This window comes from Coregonus lavaretus (assembly GCF_964263955.1).
Source record: "Coregonus lavaretus genome assembly, chromosome: 24".
Classification (NCBI taxonomy): domain Eukaryota; kingdom Metazoa; phylum Chordata; class Actinopteri; order Salmoniformes; family Salmonidae; genus Coregonus; species Coregonus lavaretus.
In genome coordinates this window covers 32,853,857-32,880,175 of record NC_140011.1, presented here as the reverse complement: position 1 = coordinate 32,880,175, position 26,319 = coordinate 32,853,857, and the positions used below count along the sequence as shown (strand labels likewise).

The 26,319-nt window shown below is 42.4% G+C and overlaps 1 protein-coding gene across 1 annotated transcript; it reads right to left on the bottom strand.

Annotated features, from left to right (window-relative positions):
• Window positions 1-609: 609 nt before the first annotated feature.
• LOC311099771 (amino acid transporter heavy chain SLC3A2-like) lies at window positions 610-6,453 on the bottom strand. The gene is made up of 9 exons (XM_084140515.1): window positions 6,316-6,453; window positions 5,220-5,463; window positions 4,899-5,089; window positions 3,363-3,536; window positions 3,145-3,239; window positions 2,922-3,058; window positions 2,196-2,511; window positions 1,995-2,060; window positions 610-1,912 (listed from the first exon to the last, which is right to left on the bottom strand). Exons 2-9 carry the CDS (start codon window positions 5,435-5,437, stop codon window positions 1,565-1,567), a joined length of 1,545 nt encoding a protein of 514 aa, XP_083996641.1. The 5' UTR covers window positions 5,438-5,463; window positions 6,316-6,453; the 3' UTR covers window positions 610-1,564.
• Between the last annotated feature and the right edge of the window lie 19,866 nt (window positions 6,454-26,319).

Sequence of the window (26,319 nt, the reverse complement as noted above, 5' to 3'; positions counted from 1 at the left end):
TCGTTTCTTTCAGCATCAAGGTCTTCATCGCTCTGCTGAGAAATTTGTGTGCAGCAGGTCTGGTGTCAGTGATGATATTCCGTTTTCATCCTCCCCCCCTTTCTATCACTCATTCTTACATGACAACTACAACCATTATCATGAGATCTGTGTAGTGGTTAGATCAGGCATCCATTCAAAAGCATATCATGCTTTTCAGTATTCTACCAGTCTGCACCATTACAACCCAAGATTCTCTCTCAGAGGCCATTGTTGTGAACCCAAACATATAGTAAGGGGTAGTTTGACATGTCTGAATGAGTGTGTGATACAAGAGGTTAAGTAGTTTATACACAAACGACACTAATAGTATATAGTGTAGGGTTTTGTGACCTTGTGAATAGTGTCAAGCAGCTAAATTTAGAACCATTACACGAAAAGTGCAAAGGATAACCTTTTCCCCTTTCTGATGGAAATCAACATTTTACATTTTAGTCATTTAGCAGACGCTCTTAACCAGAGCGACTTACAGGAGCAAGTAGGCCAATGGCAGTGGAATGGCGTGAACGTCACTATTATTTGTGCCCGCCCCCCACGTCATCCTAGGCTGATCAAATAGATGGTCCCAGCTAATTAACGAGTCTGTTTATTATCCATTAACACTCGAATGCATACATTTTGTTCAGTACTCGATCACTAGGTCTTAACCAACTTCTGTGGGTGCATACAGCAGCAGTCACTGTGTCCGTCTATAGCAGCGTCTCTCCCAGTGTCGGTAGATAAATGTTTAAGAAGTGTTATAATAGTCAGGTGAGACAGAGCTCCCTGCGTGCACTATGGATAGGTCTAAATCAAGGCCTGTGAGGGACACCTGATGCCAGGAAGAGACGTTCAAGTGCAGAGTGGAGAGGGCTAGCTTTAATGTTTAACCTAGGGTTTAGATTTCACCACATCATTGGTAGCACATGCTAGCCAAAATAAAACAGACTAGTAAAGGTTGTATTCAGTTTTAGATCATGCCAATTTAATTTAGGAGGAAAGAAATTCAGCCCCTCCACCTTTGTGTTTTACAACTTCTGCTGCAAAAGCAATCATAACATCAGATAATTCTTGAAACGTGAGAAACATTTTGAAAACAATTACAACATTTCAGTAAGGGGCCAACCATGCCCCGAAAAGAAACAACTTTAAAAATAAATTTAAAAAAAAAAAGGCCAATAAAATACATTTAAAAGTATCAATTCAATCATGGCATTTAATGGTCTGGAATGTATTTTCAGTAACAGCAAGATAGCCCGATAGTTGAAGGGTTGACTGGTGCTTGCGATGAGCAGACAGGTGTTTGTATGTCTGACCAACACCCCATACTAGAATACCAGACTAATTCACAGCAGTTTCTATGTTCTAGGAGGAGTTCAAGTAAAATCTATTGATGAGTGCATGCTAAAATTCTATGACCATTTGAATGATAGTGACTATTTTTCAGACTTAAAAAACAGGATGCCCTAAAAAAAACAAAAAATACAAAAAATTGACAACTACTTTATCAATGCCCACACAGATGGTGCTGGGATCTCTCCCCTTTCTAGGATATGTAGGGGAACTGTAGCAGGACAGCCTGGCCTGGCCCTAGCTCCAGCGCAGAGAGCTCAACAGTACTGTCGGGGGCCAGGTTGACCTTGTCTGTGCTCACCTGAACCACAGCCTTACCAGGCAGGTTAGGGTGGGCCAGCTGAATGGTCACCACGTCGCTGCCCCAGTTGAAGGCAGCGATGTAGCGCCCACTCTGGTCCCACTGGCGGAGGTAAGCCAGGGCAGAGGTGGAGTTGAAGAGGGGAATGTAGTCCCCATGCTGCAGGGAACGCTCTTTTCCACGTAGTTCACTCAGCGTCTTGAAGAAGGAACGGCAGGAGAGCCTCTGTTCTTTCTCCTCCTGAGGGTGGCAGGAATTAAATATTTTAATTGCTTTGCCTTTCCAACAGTTTTATGAATATTTTCATTATCATCCAATTTACCTTAGCAGTTCCATTTGTATCCTCATCGTCGGCGGGATCCCACAGCATCTTAGGGGACTTTGTATCCTGTTATACAAAGACAATCAAGACATTAGATATCCAGAAAAATCAAGACCTTTTATTTAAAAAAAAGTGTGAATCTCCAAGGCTAAAGCTGTTATTTGTTTTATGATACATTAGTTATTGAAACCCCCTGCTCACCGCATCAGCCAGGGCGATCTCATCCCCATAGTTGAACACTGGGGTTCCGGGCAGTGTGAGCAGGAGCATCTGGTTGAAGTTCACCATGTCTGGGCCCACCAGTGTGGCTAGGTGACCCTTCTTCCTGTCCCCAATGTTCCAGGCCAGCTGGGTCTGGTTGTGAGAGGAGAGCAGCTGCTGGACAGTCTGAGCACGATCCGTAGCGGTCATGCTCTTAGACCTGAGGGCCCCGGATAGGAGTAGGTCCACCCCAGTGGAGTTCAGCAGTTCAGAGACTTCAACAGCAGAGGTCTTCTCAGTCACTCCAATCAGAAGTCTGAGCAAAAATACACAAATAACATTTACTTGAGGAAAGGAATTCTATCTACAAAAGTCACATAAGTCTAATGTACCCACTGTAATAGAATCAAGATACAGTATCAGCTCTCTTTTCAGCAGCAGTCAGTGTAGTTTATGCCACTAGAGGGCACAAGTTAGCCAATAGCCATTTTGTGGATGATGAAAATGTGATGAAACAATACCATCACTAAACCGCTAGGTGGCTCCCATGCATAACAATCTACTGAGATGCCTAGTTATGTTCTAAATCAAATCTAATTTTATTGGTCACATACACATATTTAGCAGATGTTATTGCGGGTGTAGCGAAACGCTTGTATTCCTAGCTCCAACAGTGCAGTAGTATCTAAGGGAGTGATGTGTATATAATGGTGGACATTTGCTCACCTTCTCTTTCCCTCAGTCCCATTCTGTACAATGGCTCGAATGTCAGCCCAAAGAGACGGAACCACACTGGCCACACGCTCAACACCAGACAACTGGATCCCATCCACACCTTGGTTCAGCCAGAACACCAGGGCAGACTGGGGAGGAAAGAGGGTTCACACATTAGATTGATGAACTCAAGTGGATTTAATGGGTTCACTGAGAAGAGACGCTCAATTCTTACCTTGAGTCTCTCAGCAACGTTTGTGACACTAACATTAGAGAACCATGGTCCGCTTCCCAGATAATTGGGAGTCAGATCCAGGATCACATTGATGCCTGTCAGACGGAAGAGAGTTAGTCCATCTGTACACCACTGCCTAACCAATGAACAGTTAAGAGAAAAATTTAAAGGACATCATATAAATTAAAAGACACTATAAAAAGAGGGGCTATACTCACTCTTCTTGTGCGCAGCTGTAATGAGGCCTTTGAACTGTTCCAGATTGCCAGCGTCAGAGGAGATCGCCTCAAAGTTCAGGCTCACAAGGTTGTCTAAGGGTGCAACATGGATGGGCCCAATGATCAGACCCTTCACCTTCAGCTGGCTCAGACGGTCAATCTTGTTCTCCACACCTGTTACACAGTAGAAAACTGCTGACTAAAAGTGGACATACATCGGTGTTGTTCTTTATTGAAGGCACAACATCTGGATAAAACAAATGTTATCCTTTGAAATCTTATTTTGTTAGACATCTGTTCACTTTCATCAGTGTCAATATTTTATTTTCTATAAAGCCCTATCAAGTGAATAGTAATCGCCCACTGGCATTGTAGCTGTACTCCCACAAACAAAAACAAGTTGTTTCAGACATCCATCATGTAGCCCAGTTCCTGGAGTGTGACTAAAGGTGTTTGCGTGCTTCCCAGCCAAAACAGTTCGGAAGAGTTTGTGCATATATTATGACGAAATTGTGACGATTTGGACGTCGGTAAGGGTTTTTTCGGCCAGCCCAAGTTTGGGAGCCCAAGTCTACGCCCCTTCATCCGTGATTAGTCAACTGCAGGGATTCTTCAATAAGTATGTAGTCATTCAATGAGAACTCATTTTTCATGCACATTTTTTCATTGAGAAATACTGCAACAAACATCTTAGTTAGATGGAAAATTGCGCAACTAACCTCTCCTTGGCAAAAATGTCAGTGAATGACATTTGAGTCATCTTAGATTAATTCTGACTTTTGAGGAAGTGTATACTGGCTACGGCGTCACAAATAAGACAAATTGTACTATTCAAGCTAAGGTCTTTTACGGGAGTATGCGAGCACACTCGTTCGGGTCGCCTAGCTGACTTCGGCTAGCCGAACTGAAGCATGCAGACACCTTAATACCCCCAAACAAGAAACCTGCCAAACCAATCAGTTTAGGGTGTAGGAGGGAGGATTCTGCTGGTTCAGCAGGATGCTTAAAAGAGCCGCCCCCCCCCCTCCATCCCCTGGAGCGGAGTCAAGGAAGTGGTAAACATGTTTACGTGCAATAAATGTGACCTCAATTCTGAGAATCCTATGGCGTACACTTGGAAGCTAAAGCAGACGCATTTTAAAATCTCATGTCTCGTCACATGCACTGTTGCTCCCTGTAATCAACACTGGTCAGACCCCTCAACAGACACTACCACCCGAAACCCACTTTCAGAGTCTCCAGAATTTCTCATTCAAGCTGTTTACACAGGCAGCCCACTTCTGATAATTTGCCACTAATTGGTCTTTTGACCAATCAGCTCTTTCACCAATAATTGGGCAAAATATCAGGCTTGGGCTGCCTTTGGAACTGCAGCCTCAGTGACCCAACCCAATCGCAAATTGTAGCCTATGTGGTTCAATGTATTCAAACTACTTCATATGAACTGTCTGACCGACTAGTGAGTTTTACATGAGGTGAAACCTATAGTGGGTTTCATCACAAATCTTAGTCATCACCCCTTTCAGGGGGTCTTACCCTTTAGATTCTGGGACTCGCTGAAAGCTTGCACATCTCCAATTTGGTACAGAGGTCCATAATTCCACCAGTTCATGGCAGGAAGGTCTTTGCAGCGAGGTGCTTGAACAATGATGGCCACAGCTCCAGCCAGCATCCCCAGCCAGCCCAGCCAGAACAGAATCAGAAGGGCCCATCGTGTCCGGACCCACCTTTAGGTGATGGAGGGAGAGAGATTATTTAGTAAGGCAATATTATACCCTAAATGTTGACATTGCAAACATCCGTTAACCTATTTTTTTATAAGCTAAAGTCTATTGCATATATCTTAATAGTTCTTACCCTGGTGTTCCAGCGACTCTGAGGAGTTCATCTTTGGATAGACCGGTAAATTTAGTCTCCGTCTCCTCCGGGATTTTCACTTTAACGCTGCCGTTCTTCTCCGTGCCATTAGGAGAACCAGCATCCCCGTTCCCTGCCCCGCCCGTCATCGGCTGCTTCTCCTGGTCCATATCATTGAGCTCCACGTCCTTCATGTCTACTTCGGTGTCCTTACTCATTGTGACGTTGGTTGAGTTTAGATTTTCTTTATAAAAATAAAAGATTAGTCAATTGGAATTGCTGCCGGGAACAGTCTTTAAAGGAGAGTTGAGACTGACTGATCTACAAATCACCTTACATCCTAAATAACTACTCAACATTATTTGTATATCAGTCAGTCACAATTTACCCATGACACATCACGGTTTTGACGCTCTCGAACACAGCCTGTCACGTGACACGCACATGCGCAAACGATGGTCTAATACAATGGCAATTTGAAGAAGCGTTGCATCACCTTTTAATGTCAAAGAAAGCCCAAGCGAGCAAATATGTAAATTACAATATATTATAGTCTATAATAGTGTTACATTTGACAGAAATAGGCTAAAATATCTAGCCTCTGAGCCAGGGCGGCGAAAGGGGTTACATTCCCATCTCTTGTTCAAATGTTCAAGCAATTGCCACCTATGCAACAATTTCATTAGATAATGAATGTAAGTAACATCTTCATTCAATGGTTAAATATTTACAGCATACAACATTATTGGATACATTGTAGCCTATGGCAAGTTTGTAGGCCTAATCTAGCGTGCGTTAGACAGGATTGGTCCAGTTTTTTTCTAATGAAGGCACCAGACTAAGTCACACGCCAAACTGAAAACAGAAAAGGTAACATACCATAAAATGTTTTCTAAATTGCCACTAGATTAGTTAACAAATGTAACGACACTATATTTCAGTGATTTAGTGGGCTACAAACAGTTGAAATAGGGACCGAACAAACCAATGATTACATACAGTATCTGTGTAGGCTATGCCTAATGAAAACACCTGCAATTCAAGAGATATTTACCTATATTCACCTGCATTAACATAATAAGCAATCCATTATTACCTGTTGAAGATAACTGGTCGAGTAAATAGTTTAACTCCCCATCAGGTTAGCCTTGTTGCTGAGGAAAATAGTTTATCCACAGCCGCCGTAATGCGCTCTTTATATAGCAGTGTAGACGCCAGTAGCCTCACAACCGCCCAATTTTAAGGAAGGGCCAACGTCACAACTCGCAGACTGATAAATTATTATCAGTGTGATCAAGTTAACACAAATTCGATAACTTTGTCAGTGTGAGTGTACTCTATTGAGAGTTAAAGTCGACTTGCATTTCATGGGTTGGAAATTCAAATATTTGCGTTTGATAAAGAAAGTCCACCTTAAGCGGTCCGCCATCTGCCAGACATGCATCACGCTCATGTTTTCATGAGTTGGCAAGAAATGTCACAAACAACTAGTGGGAAATAGATATATCTGTGCTCTAGTCTATAAAAACAGAGGATATGACTTACAAATAGGGAATAATATTATAGGCAGAGTGAACTCCTCTATAATAAAACTCATTCTATTTCTGTGATATTGTCTGGTTATGATTTCCATCCATCCTGCTAGAACATCTGAAAAAGACCGAAATGATCGTTTCTAGAAAAGATAAGATTGTGTTCCAAAGTAGATATTGCCAATTTGATATACTGTACCAAAAGTCTAAAACATCCGAGTAAATAGCCCACAACCTTTGACCTAGAAAATGTATTTCCTAAATTGCTGCAAAAATCCCCTGTGTTTGTAACCCCTCTTTGGTTTTTGGACTCCAGACTCTTTGGACTTGTTTGTTATTCTCAAGAAAATTCATGGAATATTTCTTCATATTGATTCGCATCCACCAATCAATGCAATGACTATAATACCTTAAAAACAATCTTGATTACAACATCTATTTTTAAGACAAAGAAGAGATGAATAAAACACCACTTGAATTAATTATAGGCCTATGAATGGAAATTATACCATTAATGATCAAGTTACTGCATATCTTTCTATGTTGACACAGTTCTGTCCAATCTACAAGACACATTTTCATTTTGTAATCCCTCACCGACTCTGCAGTGATAGAGTAATGTCTTGTTACATCCCAAGATTACAGAAGTCACCACTATTTAGCACAAATGTCCGCTGATAATGCAGTGAAACTGTTGTAGGCAGAGGTTGTATGTAGCCTTTGACCTATTTTCATTTGCAGTATGGTAGAGTATAGCCATGGGGAATTCTAGATTAAAATCAAAACAACCTCAGACATGATCAGACATGATGATCACTAACAGATCGGTCTTGGATCATAACTATATACAGGCTATATACAAGGAGTACAGGTACCGAGTCATTGTACTGAGGTATGAGGTAGTTACATTTACATTTACATTTACGTCATTTAGCAGACGCTCTTATCCAGAGCGACTTACAAATAGGTGCATTAACCCTATAGCCAGTGGGATAACCACTTTAGTTGGGGTGATTTGATTGAGGTAATATGTACATGTAGGTTTGGTTAGGTGATTGATCAAAGTACTATGTACATTTTTACATTTAATGTCATTTAGCAGACGCTCTTATCCAGAGCGACTTACAGGAGCAATTAGGGTTAAGTGCCTTGCTTAAGGGCACATCGACAGATTTTTCACCTAGTGTAGGTAGGGGGTGAAAAGCAGAAAGTCTGTGGTAGCTGTTTAATTAACTGTTCAGCAGTCTTATGGCTTTGGGGTAGAAAGTGTTCAGGAGCCTTTTGGTCCCTTTGGATCAATGCCAACTGTGTTATAAACCCCTATATATTCCTGATCCCATAACAACACTAATGTTGCATACTAGTTGAAGGGTAGAGTTAGAGGTGGGCTGATCAAGGACTATCATTAACTATGTAAAAACCTTTCAAACAGTGCTTTGTGACTGAAGATTTTGCCTAAAATACAGTTACTAGTGGTAACTGAAGATAACAGAGCCATAGGCTCATGCTTTTGGAATGGGAGGGCTGCAAGAAAACGTGCGCCCCACACGGTCCATGAAATATGGTGGAATGATGGTGGAATGTGTTGAAGAATTGAAAAGGGGGCACATACAGTATATATAGTGTGTGTTTTTAAGTCATCAGCCAGGTCACCGTACTTGCTTTAGTGCATTTAAAATGTCCGCCAAGCCACAGTCTTTAGATTATAGGCCTAGTTCCACATACAGTACAGGAAAACACTCAACAAATTACAGTCCCTCCATAAACCCATGTCCCTCCCTCTGGAGGGCAGAGACTGAGGGGTGTCCGGTATCATGTAAACGCAGCGGAGCTGAGCACATTGTGTCCTAAGGCCCTCTCTGAAAAACACGCGCTGTAGAATGGAAGATCAACATGTTTTATTGAAGAGGTCTAAGAGAGGGGTGGGCCTGGCCTACAATCTTCTACACAAGAGTTGCGATTAATGAACACAGTAGAGAACAATGGAAGTATGATCGATGTTCTGATCCTATGATCAAAGTCCTTCATCAAAGGACTATGCTGATTGGTCAGATCATTAATTGCATTTAATGGAAGTACACTGTGATCAACTCAAGAGCAGTGTTAAAAGCTTTGGATTAAGTAAAATGCTTCTCTGTTAAGCTAAAATCTTTTTTTCAGTCAGCTTAATCTGCATTTATCCAGCTTGACACGACTGCGAAAGGTTACAGAATGCACAAATTCAAAAACAACAGCAAAACCCCACTGAACCAAACATTTAAAAAACATTTACTTATCTGATTCAAGCAGATTGCTCAACCTGGTGAATCATTGGTTTGATATTACAGGCAGACACACATTTATCTGGCTTTAAGCCACAGACGTTTCCCGTCTGCCCATTTAATAACTTTTTACCTCCTGTTATTTGTTTCTTTTATTATTGTGCTGCACAGCGGATATTAAATGTCTGAGACATCCACCTCCAGGTCACTCCGGTTCAGGCTACATTGTGTAAAACAGAACATTTGTATGAAGTCAAGGTGTGTTTATACAATTTTTAAAGAAGAAGAAAAAAAATTGGGTGTAGATCAGCTGTAATATTTCAGATAGATTGTAACTTCCATCAATGTAATAGTCTGCATCACTTCCAATCCCCCATATGTTTTTTTTCTCTCGCAAAAATAAATAAATATATATATATATATATACAGCTCTGGAAAAAAGTAAGAGACCACTGCAAAATTATCAGTTTCTCTGGTTTTACTATTTATAGGTATGTGTTTCGGTAAAAATAATATTTTTGTTTTATTCTATAAACTACTGACAACATTTCTCCCAAATTCCAAATAAAAATATTGTCACTTAGAGCATTTATTTGCAGAAAATGACAACTGGTCAAAATAACAAAAAAGATGCAGTGTTGTCAGACCTCGAATAATGCAAAGAAAATAAGTTCATGTTCATTTTTAAACAACACAATACTAATGTTTTAACTTAGAAAGAGTTCAGAAATCAATATTTGGTGGAATAACCCTGATTTTCAATCACAGCTTTCATGCGTCTTGGCATGCTCTCCACCAGTCTTTCACATTGATGTTGGGTGACTTTATGCCACTCCTGGTGCAAACATTCAAGCAGCTCAGCTTTGTTTGATGGCTTGTGACCATCCATCTTCCTCTTGATCACATTCCAGAAGTTTTCAATGGGGTTCTGGTCTGGAGATTGGGCTGGCCATGACAGGGTCTTGATCTGGTGGTCCTCCATCCACACCTTGATTGACCTGGCTGTGTGGCATGGCGCATTGTCCTGCTGGAAAAAACAATCCTCAGAGTTGGGGAACAATGTCAGAGCAAAAGTAAGCAAGTTTTCTTCCAGGACAACCTTGTACGTGGCTTGATTCATGCGTCCTTCACAAAGACAAATCTGCCCGATTCCAACCTTGCTGAAGCACCCCCAGATCATCACCGATCCTCCACCAAATTTCACAGTGGGTGTAAGACACTGTGGCTTGTAGGCCTCTCCAGGTCTCCGTCTAACCATTAGACGACAGGTGTTGGGCAAAGCTGAAAACTGGACTCATCAGAGAAGATTACCTTACTCCAGTCCTCTACGGTCCAATCCTTATGGTCTTTTGCAAACCTCAGCCTGGCTCTTCTTTGCTTCTCATTGATGAAGGGCTTTTTTCTAGCTTTGCACGACTTCAGCCCTGCCCCTAGGAGCCTGTTTCGAACCGTCCTCTCCGTGCACTTCACCCCAGCTGCCGTTTGCCATTCTTTTTGTAGGTCACTTGATGTCATCCTACGGTTGTTGAGTGACATTTTAATGAGTTGGCGGTCATCCCGGTCAGTAGAGAGTCGTTTTCGCCCTCTGCCGGTTTTGTTGTCCCCAATGTCTGCTGCTTGACCTTGTTCTTATGAACTGCCTTCTTTGAAATTTTAAGGATGGAAGCAACCTGACGCTCACTGTATCCCTCTGCCAGTAAAGCCAGAATTGAACCCTTCTTTTCCTCACTCAAAACTTTCCTTTTCAACTCTTTTGGTATGGTCAATAGTTATTTTTTGATTAATATTACTTTTGAAGTACTATTAGCACTGTTTTTGCCATCCAGCTGGTCCTATTGCAAGAGGATAGTGATGACTACAGCAGTGGTTTTTATACTTTTCCTCGTTAAATAAGATTTGGTTCAGGTGATCACCTAATCACTACCTAATTCAGTAGAATGAGGTGTGCCTGTGTTGGAATTCAACAAACACTGGAATGGAATGGCTGTCATACATGTAGAGATGCTGATTTAAGAAAAATGTGCAGTGGTCTCTTAATTTTTTCTGGAGCTATATATATACAGTGCTATGAAAAAGTATTTGCCCCCTTTCTAATTTTCTCTACTTTTGCATATTTGTGATACGGAATGTTATCAGATCTTCAACCAAAACTTAATATTAGATAAAGGGAACATAAGTCAACAAATAACACAACAATTACATATTTATTTCATTTATTTCATAAACAAAGTTATGCAACACCCAATTCCCCTGTGTGAAAAAGTAATTGCCCCCTTACACTCAATAACTGGTTGTGCCACCTTTAGTTGCAATGACTCCAACCAAATGCTTCCTGTAGTTGTTGATCAGTCTCTCACATCGCTGTGGAGGAATTTTGGCCCACTCTTCCATGCAGAACTGCTTTAACTCAGTGACGTGTGGGTTTTCAAGCATGAACTGCTCGTTTCAAGTCCTGCCACAACATCTCAATTGGGATTAGGTCTGGACTTTGACTAGGCCATTCCAAAACTTCCAATTTGTTGCTTTTTAGCAATTTTCATGTAGACTTGATTGTGTGTTTTGGATCATTGTCTTGCTGCATGACCCAGCTGCGCTTCAGCTTCAGCTCACAAACGGATGGTCTGACATTCTTCTGTAGAATTCTCTGATACAGAGCAGAATTCATGGTTCCTTCTATTAAGGCAAGTCGTCCAGGTCCTGAGGCAGCAAAGCATCCCCAAACCATCACACCACCACCACCATGCTTGACCTTTGGTATGATGTTCTTACTGTGGAATGCAGTGTTTGGTTTTCGCCAGGCATAATGGGACCCATCTCGTCCAAAAAGTTGACTCAAGTTTGCCAAAAAGCACCTGGATGATCATCAAGACTCTTGGAAGAACGTTCTATGGACAGATGATTCAAAAGTATAACTTTTTGGACGACATGGTTCCAGTAATGCCTGACGAAAACCAAACTCTGCATTCCACAGTAAGAACATCATACCAAAGGTCAAGCATGGTGGTGGTGGTGTGATGGTTTGGGGATGCTTTGCTGCCTCAGGACCTGGACGACTTGCCTTAATAGAAGGAACCATGAATTCTGCTCTGTATCAGAGAATTCTACAGGAGAATGTCAGACCATCTGTCTGTGAGCTGAAGCTGAAGCGCAGCTGGGTCATGCAGCAAGACAATGATCCAAAACACACAATCAAGTCTACATAAAAATAGCTAAAAAGCAACAAATTGGAAGTTTTGGAATGGCCTAGTCAAAGTCCAGACCTAATCCCAATTGAGATGTTGTGGCAGGACTTGAAACGAGCAGTTCATGCTTGAAAACCCACACGTCACTGAGTTAAAGCAGTTCTGCATGGAAGAATGGGCCAACATTCCTCCACAGCGACGTGAGAGACTGATCAACAACTACAGGAAGCATTTGGTTGGAGTCATTGCAGCTAAAGGTGGCACAACCAGTTATTGAGTGTAAGGGGGCAATTATTTTTTCACACAGGGGAATTGGGTGTTGCATAACTTTGTTTATGAAATAAATATGTAATTGTTGTGTTATTTGTTCACTTATGTTCCCTTTATCTAATATTAGGTTTTGGTTGAAGATCTGATAACATTCAGTATCACAAATATGCAAAAGTAGAGAAAATTAGAAAGGGGGCAAATACTTTTTCATAGCACTGTATATATATACACACATACATATACATATCCTTTTAAAAAATATATTTCCCTTTATTACTTTCCAATCCCACCACCCCTTCCCTAATTGGAGGAAACTAGTGAACAACAATGCTTAGGCCTCTACTTCCAGCTTATACATACTATATACATTTTATGGACACAGTCAATTGTACAATAATTCTATTTTGTTTGTTTTTACTCCTGAACTTCCTCTACCCTCAACCTCGCCAATCATTTTCATGATGTCCATCCGGTGTGCTTCTATATGCCATATCTTTCTAACTGTGCTCTTTCACAAAAGCTCTCAACCTATAACCTACAGTGAGGGAAAAAAGTATTTGATCCCCTGCTGATTTTGTATGTTTGCCCACTGACAAAGAAATGATTAGTCTTTCATTTTAATGGTAGGTTTATTTGAACAGTGAGAGACAGAATAACAACAAAAAAGTCATGAAAACGCATGTCAAAAATGTTATGAATTGATTTGCATTTTAATGAGGGAAATAAGTATTTGACCCTTCTGCAAAACATGACTTAGTATTTGGTGGCAAAACCCTTGTTGGCAATCACAGAGGTCAGACATTTTTGTAGATGGCCACCAGGTTTGCACACATCTCAGGAGGGATTTTGTCCCACTCCTCTTTGCAGATCTTCTCCAAGTCATTAAGGTTTCGAGGCTGACGTTTGGCAACTCGAACCTTCAGCTCCCTCCACAGATTTTCTATGGGATTAAGGTCTGGAGACTGGCTAGTCCACTCCAGGACCTTAATGTGCTTCTTCTTGAGCCACTCCTTTGTTGCCATGGCCATGTGTTTTGGGTCATTGTCATGCTGGAATACCCATCCACGACCCATTTTCAATGCCCTGGCTGAGGGAAGGAGGTTCTAACCCAAGATTTGACGGTACATGGCCCCGTCCATCGTCCCTTTGATGCGGTGAAGTTGTCCTGTCCCCTTAGCAGAAAAACACACCCAAAGCATAATGTTTCCACCTCATGAGGCAGCATTCCTCCTCCTCCAAACACGGCGAGTTGAGTTGATGCCAAAGAGCTCGATTTTGGTCTCATCTGACCACAACACTTTCACCCAGTTCTCCTCTGAATCATTCAGATGTTCTTTGGAAAACTTCAGACGGCCCTGTATATGTGCTTTCTTGAGCAGGGGGACCTTGCGGGCGCTGCAGGATTTCAGTCCTTCACGGCGTAGTGTGTTACCAATTGTTTTCTTGGTGACTATGGTCCCAGCTGCCTTGAAATCATTGACAAGATCCTCCTGTGTAGTTCTGGGCTGATTCGTCACTGTTCTCATGATCATTGCAACTCCACGAGGTGAGATCTTGGATGGAGCCCCAGGCCGAGGGAGATTGACAGATATTTTGTGTTTCTTCCATTTGCGAATAATCGCACCAACTGTTGTCACCTTCTCACCAAGCTGCTTGGCGATGGTCTTGTAGCCCATTCCAGCCTTGTGTAGGTCTACAATCTTGTCCCTGACATCCTTGGAGAGCTCTTTGGTCTTGGCCATGGTGGAGAGTTTGGAATCTGATTGATTGATTGCTTCTGTGGACAGGTGTCTTTTATACAGGTAACAAACTGAGATTAGGAGCACTCCCTTTAAGAGTGTGCTCCTAATCTCAGCTCGTTACCTGTATAAAAGACAGCTGGGAGCCAGAAATCTTTCTGATTGAGAGGGGGTCAAATACTTATTTCCCTCATTAAAATGCAAATCAATTTATAACATATTTGACATGCGCTTTTCTGGATTTTGTTGTTGTTATTCTGTCTCTCACTGTTCAAATAAACCTACCATTAAAATTATAGACTGATAATTTCTTTGTCAGTGGGCAAACGTACAAAATCAGCAGGGGATTGTGACACTCTGGCTCCAGGGACTCTGATTGTTGAGCCAGGGTTGTTATTTTCATTTAGGGTGTATTTCTATGTTGGATCTAGTTGTTCATTTCTATGTTTGGTTTTGTTGTTGATTAGTCATATGACTCCCAATCGGAGGTAACGAGTGTCAGCTGTCGGCTCGTTATCTCTGATTGGGAGCCATATTTAAACTGTGTGGTTTCACCTGGGTTTTGTGGGTTTTTGTTCCTGTACAGTATTTGTAACTGTGGACTTCACTAGTCGTCTTGGTTTATTGTTTTTGTCGTTCGTGTACTTTTCTCTAATAAAGTCATGTTCGTTCAACGCACTGCGTTTTGGTCTCCTTCGCTCATTGACGACCGGGACAGAAAAACCCACCATCAAAGGACCAAGCAGCGTGTCAAGCGGCAACAGGACCCAGCTCCAAAGGCTTCCTGGACATGGGAGGAGATTTTGGACGGAAAGGGGTCCTGGACTTGGGAGGAGATCCTGGATGGGATGGATCGCCGTCCATGGAGCGAAACGGTGGAGAGGCGACGGCGAGAGGAGCAACGGCGTCAGCAGGGCCATCGTCGGAAGGTCGAGAGGCAACCCCAAAAAGTTTTTTGGGGGGGGCACATGGCTTGGGCGGCTGGGCAGCGGGAGGCTGCCACAGGACTGACGGAGGCAGAGAAGGGGCGAATTCAAGAGGCAACCAGGTTACGGGGGTCACTGGCCAAAGTAGGGAAAGGAGATGTAGGGGCACGGCGAGTGGCACTGGGGTGTATTACCAGTCCGGTCCGGCCCGTTCCAGTTCCCGGGGTAGAGCCAGTGGTGTGTGCCTCCAGTACGGTCCGGCCTGTTACGACCCCTCGCACCAAGGATACGGTGCGCTTCGCCAGCCCGGCCCGGCCTGTTCCGGCCACTCGCACCAGGGATACGGTGCGCTTCGCCAGCCCAGCCCGGCCTGTTCCGGCCACTCGCACCAGGGATGCGGTGCGCTTCGCCAGCCCAGCCCGGCCTGTTCCGGCCACTCGCACCAGGGATACGGTGCGCTTCGCCAGCCCGGCCCGGCCTGTTCCGGCCACTCGCACCAGGGATACGGTGCGCGTCGCCAGCCCTTTCCCACCAGTGCCTACACCACGCCCCAAGCCTCCTGTGTGTCTCCCGAGTCCTGTGCGTCCTGTTGCTGCTCTCCGCACTAGGCTTTATGTGCGTTCCCAGGGTCCAGCATGCCCTGTTGCTTCTCTCCGCACTAGCCCTTATGTGCGTTCCCAGGGTCCAGCATGCCCTGTTGCTGCTTCCCGCACTAGCCCTGAGATGCGTGTCCTCAGCCCGGTACCTCCAGTTCCGGCACCACGCATCAGGCCTACGGTGCGTCCCCAGGGCCAAGTATGCCCTGTTGCTGCTTCCCGCACTAGCCCTGAGATGCGTGTCCTCAGCCCGGTACCTCCAGTTCCGGCACCACGCATCAGGCCTACGGTGCGTCCCCAGGGTCCAGCATGCCCTGTTGCTTCTCCCCGCACTAGCCCTGAGATGCGTGTCCTCAGCCCGGTACCTCCTGTTCCGGCACCACGCACCAGGCCTACGATGCGCCTCAGACGGCCAGAGTCTGCCGTCTGCCCAACGGGGCCTGAACTGTCCGTCTGCCCAACGCCGTCTGAACTGTCCGTCTGCCCAACGGCGCCTGAACTGCCCGTCTGCCCAACGCCGTCTGAACTGTCCGTCTGCCAAGCGCCGCAGGAACTGCCCGTCTGTACTGAGCCTGCAAAGCCGCCCGTCTGCCATGAGCCTTCAGAGCCGTCCGCCAGACCGGAGCCGCTAGAGCTCTCCGCCAGACAGGAGCAGCCAGAGCCTTCCGCCAGACAGGATCAGCCAGAGCCTTCCGCCAGACAGGAGCAGCCAGAGCCTTCCGCCAGACAGGATCAGCCAGTGCCTTCCGCCAGACAGGATCAGCCAGAGCCTTCCGCCAGACAGGATCAGCCAGAGCCTTCTGCCAGACAGGATCAGCCAGAGCCTTCTGCCAGACAGGATCAGCCAGAGCCTTCTGCCAGACAGGATCAGCCAGAGCCTTCCGCCAGCCAGGATCAGCCAGAGCCTTCCGCCAGACAGGATCAGCCAGAGCCTTCCGCCAGACAGGATCAGCCAGAGCCTTCTGCCAGACAGGATCAGCCAGAGCCTTTCGCCAGCCAGGATCCGCCAGAGCCAGCCAGCCAGGATCCGCCATTCAGTCCGGTGCTGCCCCTCAGGCCGGTGCTGCCCCTTAGTCAGGTACTGTCCCTTAGTCCGGTGCTGCCCCTTAGTCCGGTGCTGCCCCTTAGTCCGGTGCCGCCCCTTAATCCAGTGGGGTTTAGTTGGGGGGTGGTCAGGTGGAGGGGGCTACGGAAGCGGATAGTGACTAAGGTGGGGTGGGGACCACGACCTGGGCCAGAGCCGCCACCATGGACAGACGCCCACCCAGACCCTCCCCTAGACTGTAGGCTGGTGCGCCCGGAGTTCGCACCTTTAGGGGGGGGTACTGTGACACTCTGGCTCCAGGGACTCTGATTGTTGAGCCAGGGTTGTTATTTTCATTTAGGGTGTATTTCTATGTTGGATCTAGTTGTTCATTTCTATGTTTGGTTTTGTTGTTGATTAGTCATATGACTCCCAATCGGAGGTAACGAGTGTCAGCTGTCGGCTCGTTATCTCTGATTGGGAGCCATATTTAAACTGTGTGGTTTCACCTGGGTTTTGTGGGTTTTTGTTCCTGTACAGTATTTGTAACTGTGGACTTCACTAGTCGTCTTGGTTTATTGTTTTTGTCGTTCGTGTACTTTTCTCTAATAAAGTCATGTTCGTTCAACGCGCTGCGTTTTGGTCTCCTTCGCTCATTGACGACCGTGACAGGGATCAAATACTTTTTTCCCTCACTGTATATACTTATTATGGTCACAGTATGCTTACATTATTAGTTATCTTGTTGTTATTAGTTGTTGTTAGTTGTTATTAGTCCCATCCTTCAACTCCATTCAACACCACCCATCTATCTCTTAACACCATCCATATTGGATTTCTATTTACCATATATTTTTCAACTGTACTGTGATGTTTTACAAAAGTTCTGAACCTTTCTATTCTCATTGTTTCTACAGATTGTAAATTGAAAATAAACATTTTTGCTAAAAGTATTATTATATTATTGATCGATTGACTATGACTTTTCAGATCACCCAGTAATGCTATCTGCAGGGTTAGCTCCAGGTAAATATTGCAATCCTTTAGCCATTCCTGGACCTGTGTCCAAAAACAAGCTACAAATGGACAGTACCAAAACAAATGATCTAATGATTGTCTCTTCGCAGCAAAATCTGCAAAGCTGGGAAGATTGTATCCCCCATATAAATAACATTCTATTGGTAGCAAGAATTTTATATAGTAATTTAAATTGAACAATTCTAAGTTTTGAATCCGGTGTCGTTTTGCGTATCAGTTCATAAACACTATGCCATGGAATCGGTACGTCAAAAATCTCTTCCCAACTATTTTGCAATCTATATGGGACGGCTGTCAATCCTTTGGTCCTTAAATGAAACTGGTATACTTTTTTATTTATCACAGTTTTCTTTAACCAATTATGTTCTTTAATGCAAGGCCGACAGACAAGTTCCTTACTTTTTCCCCCTTCCACTTTCCTCTTCCATTTTTGCGGTAAAGCTGCAATTATTTGGTTGTAATTTTGGGTAGAGCAGACATTTCCATATGTTTTTGTTAGCTGCATGTGCGACATAACTCCACCAGTCCTACCGATAATATCATTTACGAAGATTATACCTTTTTTTTTTTATGTTGTCCAAAAAAATGTTTTTTTAATCAATTAGTATATTTGAGTTTAACCACAATATTTGTTGCATTATTTGTTCTGTCGTTTCTGGACTAAATTGATTAAATTGATTAAATTGAAATTGCAACCAACTTTCAATGGCTTGTTTTAGAAATAGTGATATTTGGGAAATTATTTCCTTTTCTAATAACTGAAAGTGAGAGGTTGTAATCTGAATAAAGGGAAAAAGGCCATTCTTGAACATTGGGTGAGACAATCTTACTAATCTGCTAGAGAACCAGTTCGGATTTAAGTATAACTTTTGTATGACTGAGGCTTTTAGTGATTGGTCTAATGCTTTAATATTTAATCATTTCTGTCCTCCGAATTCATATTAATTATATAAATAGTCCCGTTTAATTTTATCTGGCTTGCCGTTCCAAATCAAATGGAATATTTTTTCTCATATAATTTAAAAAACTGTTCGCTAGGCGTAGGCAAGACCATAAGCAAATAGGTAAACTGGGATAATACTAAAGAGTTAATCAGGGTGATTTTTCCACAAATTGACAGGTATTTACCTTTCCATGGTAGCAAGATCTTATCTATTTTATGCTAACTTTCTATTAAAATTTATTGGAGTGAGATCATTTATTTCATTTGGGATATGTATTCCGAGTATATCCACATCACCATCAGACCATTTTATTGGTAAACTACATGGTAATGTAAAAATTGTATTTTTTAATGATCCAATACGTAATATAGTACATTTATCATCATTTGGTTGTAATCCAGAAAAGTTAGAAAATGTATCTAGATCTTCTATGAGGCTGTGGAGGGATTCAAGTTGTGGATTTAAAAGAAAACATGAATCATCAGCCCTGGATTTCTAATCCCTTGATATTATTGTTGGATCTGATTTTAATAGCTAACATCTCGATGGCCATAATAAATAGATATGCCGATAGTGGACAACCTTGTTTCACTCCTCTTGACAGTTTAAAACTTGCTGAGAAATAGACATGATTTACTATTTTACACCTAGGGTTACTATACATGATTTTAACCCAATTTATAAGAGATTCTCCAAAATTGAAATGCTCCAGGCATTTATATATAAACCCCAGTCGTACTTTATCAAATGCCTTTTCGAAGTCTGCTATGAATAGCAGGCCTGGTTTCCCAGATTTTTCATAGTGTTCTATTGTTTCCAGTACTTGCCTTATATTATCTCCAATGTATCGTCCATGTAAAAAACCTGTCTGATTAGAATGAATAATGTCTGACAATACCTTTTTAATTCTATGCGCTATACATTTTGCTAGAATTTTTTGCATCACAACACTGAAGTGTAAGGGGCCTCCAATTTTTTAAATGGACTGGATCTTTATATTTTCCACTTGTATCCTGTTTCAGTAATAATGAAATCAGACCTTCTTCTTGAGTGTCTGATAATCTACCATTTACATAGGAGTGGTTAAAACATGCTAATAACGGTCCTCTGAGTATATCAAAAAAGGTTTGGTATACCTCGACTGGTATGCCATCCAACCCTGGAGTTTTCCCGGACTTAAAGTCTTTAATTGCATCCAGAAGTTCCTCCTCTGTAATTTCACCTTCACATGAGTCTTTCTGTATGGCTGTTAATTTTACATTATCAGTAAAAAAAAAAATCGCTACAATTAGCTTCAGTTAGAGGAGATGGAGGCGACTCAAATGAAAACATATGCTTAAAGTACTTTGTTTCCTCCTTCAAAATATAATTTGGTGAATCATGGGTGACTCTGTCATTTGTAACCAGTTTCAGTAAATTATTTTTGGTAGCATTCCTATGTTGAAGATTAAAAAATAATTTGGTGCATTTTCCCCCATATTCCATCCAGTTTGCTTTATTTTTTATAATATATTACACTTGATCTTTCTTGAATAAGTTTCTCAATTTCTTTTTGTTTTTCCTCTAATTTATTCTGATCCTCTATGTTACCGTTTTTATTGCTATCTATCTGTTCTGTTAGACCTTCTATTTCCTTTGTTAGTATGGACTCTTTTGACCTAAATTGCTTTTGTTTTCGGGATGAGTACTGAATTGCATGGCCTCTAAAGGCACATTTAAAGGTGTCCCATACAATAAGGGGATTTGCTGTACCTATGTTATGTCGGAAAAAATCTGTTATAAATTCTTCTGTCCTAGTTAAAAACAAGTTATCATCCAATAAGCTTTGATTAAATTTCCAATATCCTCGCCCTTTTGGTGCCAACGAGAATGACATAAGAAAGAAGTCAAGACTACTAGCTTGATTGCGTCTCCGCCATGTATATCTCACTAGATCAGGATATTTAAGCCATATATCTACTAGTTGTAATGTATCCATGACATTCCCGATTTCCTTAAGAGCATGAGGGTGATCGTTTATAGTGTGATTTCCTTTACAGTCCATTGAGCTATTTAAAACGGTATTATAATCTCCCACCATAATAGAGTCTTGAATTGCTTGCAGGGTTGATAATTTATTATACACTGCTCAAAAAAATAAAGGGAACACTAAAATAACACATCCTAGATCTGAATGAATGAAATAATCTTATTAAATACTTTTTTCTTTACATAGTTGAATGTGCTGACAACAAAATCACACAAAAATTATCAATGGAAATCAAATTTATCAACCCATGGAGGTCTGGATTTGGAGTTACCCTCAAAATTAAAGTGGAAAACCACACTACAGGCTGATCCAACTTTGATGTAATGTCCTTAAAACAAGTCAAAATTAGGCTCAGTAGTGTGTGTGGCCTCCATGTGCCTGTATCACCTCCCTACAACGCCTGGGCATGCTCTTGATGAGGTGGCAGATGGTCTCCTGAGGGATCTCCTCCCAGACCTGGACTAAAGCATCCGCCAACTCCTGGACAGTCTGTGGTGCAACGTGGCGTTGGTGGATGGAGCGAGACATGATGTCCCAGATGTACTCAATTGGATTCAGGTCTGGGGAACGGGCGGGCCAGTCCATAGCATCAATGCCTTCCTCTTGCAGGAACTGCGGACACACTCCAGCCACATGAGGTCTAGCATTGTCTTGCATTAGGAGGAACCCAGGGCCAACCGCACCAGCATATGGTCTCACAAGGAGTCTCAGGATCTCATCTCGGTACCTAATGGCAGTCAGGCTACCTCTGGCGAGCACATGGAGGGCTGTGCGGCCCCCCAAAGAAATGCCACCCCACACCATGACTGACCCACCGCCAAACCGGTCATGCTGGAGGATGTTGCAGGCAGCAGAACGTTCTCCACAGCGTCTCCAGACTCTGTCACGTCTGTCACATGTGCTCAGTGTGAACCTGCTTTCATCTGTGAAGAGCACAGGGCGCCAGTGGCGAATTTGCCAATCTTGGTGTTCTCTGGCAAATGCCAAACATCCTGCACGGTGTTGGGCTGTAAGCACAACCCCCACCTGTGGACGTCGGGCCCTCATACCACCCTCATGGAGTCTGTTTCTGACCGTTTGAGCAGACACATGCACATTTGTGGCCTGCTGGAGGTCATTTTGCAGGGCTCTGGCAGTGCTCCTCCTGCTCCTCCTGCTCCTCCTTGCACAAAGGCGGAGGTAGCAGTCCTGCTGCTGGGTTGTTGCCCTCCTACGGCCTCCTCCACGTCTCCTGATGTACTGGCCTGTCTCCTGGTAGCGCCTCCATGCTCTGGACACTACGCTGACAGACACAGCAAACCTTCTTGCCACAGCTCGCATTGATGTGCCATCCTGTATGAGCTGCACTACCTGAGCCACTTGTGTGGGTTGTAGACTCCGTCTCATGCAACACTAGAGTGAAAGCACCGCCAGCATTCAAAAGTGACCAAAACATCAGCCAGGAAGCATAGGAACTGAGAAGTGGTCTGTGGTCACCACCTGCAAAACCAGTCCTTTATTGGGGGGTGTCTTGCTAATTGCCTATAATTTCCACCTGTTGTCTATTCCATTTGCACAACAGCATGTGAAAATTATTGTCAATCAGTGTTGCTTCCTAAGTGGACAGTTTGATTTCACAGAAGTGTGATTGACTTGGAGTTACATTATGTTGTTTAAGTGTTCCCTTTATTTTTTTGAGCAGTGTATATATATTGTCAAAGAAGTGTGGATCATAATTATTTGGTCCGTAAAGGTTAATGAGCCATATCTATTTATGGTCCAATAACATATTTAAAATAATCCATCTACCTTGCATATATTTTTGGACAATTTGCACATTCGGATCGAAATTACTGTTAATTAATATCATCACCCCTTTTGAGTTTCTTTGCCCATGGGAGAAGTATATTTCGCCCCCCCCATTCCTTTTCCCACGCAACTTCATCTAGAATTGTTGAATGAGTTTCCTGTAAACAATGGATATTATATTCCTTCTCTTTGAGCCATGTAAATATTGTTCTTCTTTTGTTATTTGAAGAAAACATTATTGGAATTAAAATGAGAAGCTTAAAACAGTAGTTAAACAGTAACTCCGTTTAGCAAATAAGCAAAACAGATTCTGCTGTAAGTGTTCTGTTATCACTTAGGAACACTTCTTTACTAATTAATCACAAACCGCCAGAGTAAGAGGACAGCTACTGATGATGAAGCGTCCGTGCACACACAGACACACACACACACACACACACACACACACACACACAGACAGAGAGAGAGAGTTTTCAGTCTCTCGGAGGACAATACAAGATCCAAAAAGTTGGCTTTGCGTGGAATTTTTAACTGGATTAGGGTTAGAGGGTGCTGATTACTGAGTGAGGTGATTAGATTAGTTTATGTACATGTTGGCGAACTGGGTCTAGTAATAAAAGTTGCCTGTGGATATGGCAGTGGAAGTAACAAGAAATGGAAGTAAAAGGAAACAGGCAAAATATTTGTAAAGTCAGCAATAAAAATAAAAACATAATAATAAAAATCCAGTGGTGTAAAGTACTTAAGTAAAAATACTTTAAAGTACTACTTAGGTCATTTTGGGGGGTATCTGTACTTTACTATGTATATTTTTGACAACGTTTTACTTTTACTCCACTACATTCCTAAATAAAATGTCATTTTTCCTCAATACATTTTCCCTGACACCCAAAAGTACTCGTAATATCTTGAATGCTTCGCAGGACAGGAAAATGGTCAAATTCATGCATTTATCAAGAGAACATAATAATAATAATAATAATCCCTGGTCATCCGTACTGCCTCTAATCTGGTGGACTCACTAAACACAAATGCTTCGTTTGTAAATTATGTCTGAGTGTTGGTGTGTGCCCCTGGCAAAAAAAAACATGAACATTGTGCAGTCTGGTTTGCTTAATATAAGGAATTTGAAATGATTTATACTTTTACTTTTGATACTTAAGTATATTTAAAACAAAATACTTTTAGACTTTTAGTCAAGTAGTATTTTACTGGGTGACTTTAACTTTTACTTGAGTTATTTTCTATTAAGGTATGTACACTTTTACTCAAGTATGACAATAGGGTAATTTTCCCACCACTGTCATAATCTCAATCATGGATCAATGATTCAGATAAGGTTGCCTGTGCCATCATCAGTGTAATGTAGTAGTGCACAGACCTACTGGTTTGTGTGGATGGGTAACAGGCCTATTGACGGCTCTGGTTATATTTGGTTACAGGTTACACAGCGCCGTTATGTGGCCATTTATTTTGTCTCATGTAGAGGCCTAATTTAAGTATTCCATCCCAATCTTGCAATCAACCAATTATAGTAAATGCATTGCATTCGTTGATCATATATTTAATTGAGGTTTATAATTAACAAAAATGCGTGAATGGGTACATTTTTGCAAAAAAAAGTTGGAGCTCGCATTCAAGTGTCCATTGTAGAGCTTTACGCAGAAGTAAAACGCGCTTGGAACAGAGTGCGTTGACCTGGTGCTAGGGTGTCCTCGATGGGTATCATAGGATGGGTTTGCAGAGTTGTTCGTGATGGCGTTGCCGTGGCTGCTCGTTTTGGAGCTCGTACTTTACGCAGGTTGTTTCATCTGTGGAATAATGTCTGTTGCCTCACTGACAAACACCCAGGTATGAACGCATTCATGTTTGAAATGTCGGACCTTTCAACTGCAGATGGGACATTCTAAACGTGAGAACACTTATGAACCAACTTGATAGCACTCTTTTTTTATCCCTTTATAAAATTGATCAATAGACAATATTGGAAACACAGCCTGATAGGCTACTGTCTGCTGCCACACTACTTTCACTCTCAAATGGACACTAGGCTATGAGTAGGCAGCTGCTGGGTATTGAGACGTTTTTATCACCCTCTCAACAATGTCAAACTTTTGGTTGCTACATCCAATAGTTTAGTAAGATTTTATCAGATTTTCAAGAACTTTTCTCCCATATTATATTGTATTTTCCTGCATTTCTCTCAGCGTTTGTAACACAACCCAAAACACGGGGACTAGCCATAGGAGCAAATAATGAGAGAATAAATTAAATCAGTAGAGATCATCACGTGACTTTTTAAGTCAGGGAATATCTGATTATTTTTATGTCTTAGTTGACTTCACCTAAATGCACTATTGACATTGCAATATATTAGGCCTCCATTTCCATATAGATGGCAATGCCTGTTTGAAATTAAATGTGAGTTCTACATGAGTTCTACATTCAGAGATCTCCCTGTTGTGTCACATGGCCCAGTGGCACCATATGATAATCATCTAATGTCCTAAAATAATATAACTATTCATTTGTGCACATGAATGGAAGAATGGAATTTCTCAAGCATCAAGTTGAATTAGGCTCCCTATCCAGGCCAGGAGAGACAGTGAGGCCTGTGTGTGACAGACAGACTATAGGTTGTGTAACATGCATTACATTATTTAAATTGCATACTGTAGAATAAACTATATAGTTTTACTGAATGCATCTGTAAAATGTGTATGTCATGATGGGCCACTTTACAAGCCAGTGCATTCGTTATGGGACTGTTGAGTACAACACATCTGGCCTGGTCATTGAGAGCCCAGCCATCCCTCCCTCTGCTACTTAGTGTCTACTGGATCTACACCAGCTGTGTGGAAGAGGAGGTCAACTCTATGGCCCAGCAATTGTGTTAATAATATCGATTTCCATGCCCAAATAGTGTGGCATCAACAGAAATGATTTGATTTGTTTGTTGTTGATTTGATTTTGACTGTATTTCTTTACCTATCTCCTATCCTGCACCCCCAGGGAACATGTGGCTGAATGTGACTCTGGGCATGTGTGAAGATATTGTTCTTCCTGGCGGTGTCAGGAGGTACTCTGAGGATCGTCAGGGACCGCCTCTGTCTGTCTGCCCTTCACAATGTGCCCTCCATAACCAGGTGAGATGGCTGCCTTGTTTTTCTGTCTTCTCCTTCTCTGTGCTCAGTGCCCTCTTGTCTCTCATACTGTATATGAAATGTAAAATATTTTATGCTGTTCTTTTTCATCTGGAGGACTTCTTTAATTTCAGTTGTGATGAAGCAGACCATAAAACCTGGGTCAGCCCCTACGATGGGAATCAGTTCTACACAGGCTTGTAAACTCAGCAAAAAAGAAACGTCCCTTTTTCAGGACCCTGTCTTTCAAAGATAATTTGTAAAAATCCAAATAACGTCACAGATCTTCATTGTAAAGGGTTTAAACATTGTTTCCCATGCTTGTTCAATGAACCATAAACAATTAATGAACATGCACCTGTGGAACGGTCGTTAAAACACTAACAGCTTACAGATGGTAGGCAATTAAGGTAACAGTTATGAAAACTTAGGACACTAATGAGGCCTTTCTACTGACTCTGAAAAACACCAAAAGAAAGGGTGCGTGAACATGCCTTAGGCATGCTGCAAGGAGGCATGAGGACTGCAGATGTGGTAATGTTCGTACTGTGAGACGCCTAAGACAGCGCTACAGGGAGACAGGACGGACAGCTGATCATCCTCGCAGTGGCAGACCACGTGTAACAAC

What these genes read in the sequence shown, in the direction of transcription:
- LOC311099771 (XM_084140515.1), bottom strand. Translation starts at nt 5,437, where the DNA reads ATGAGTAAGGACACCGAAGTAGACATGAAGGACGTGGAGCTCAATGAT. An exon ending in TACAGCTGCGCACAAGAAGA is followed by an intron (nt 3,240 to 3,362) that starts GTGAGTATAGCC and finishes TCCGTCTGACAG; the next exon opens with GCATCAATGTGATCCTGGAT. An exon ending in AGATCGCCCTGGCTGATGCG is followed by an intron (nt 2,061 to 2,195) that starts GTGAGCAGGGGG and finishes TTTGTATAACAG; the next exon opens with GATACAAAGTCCCCTAAGAT.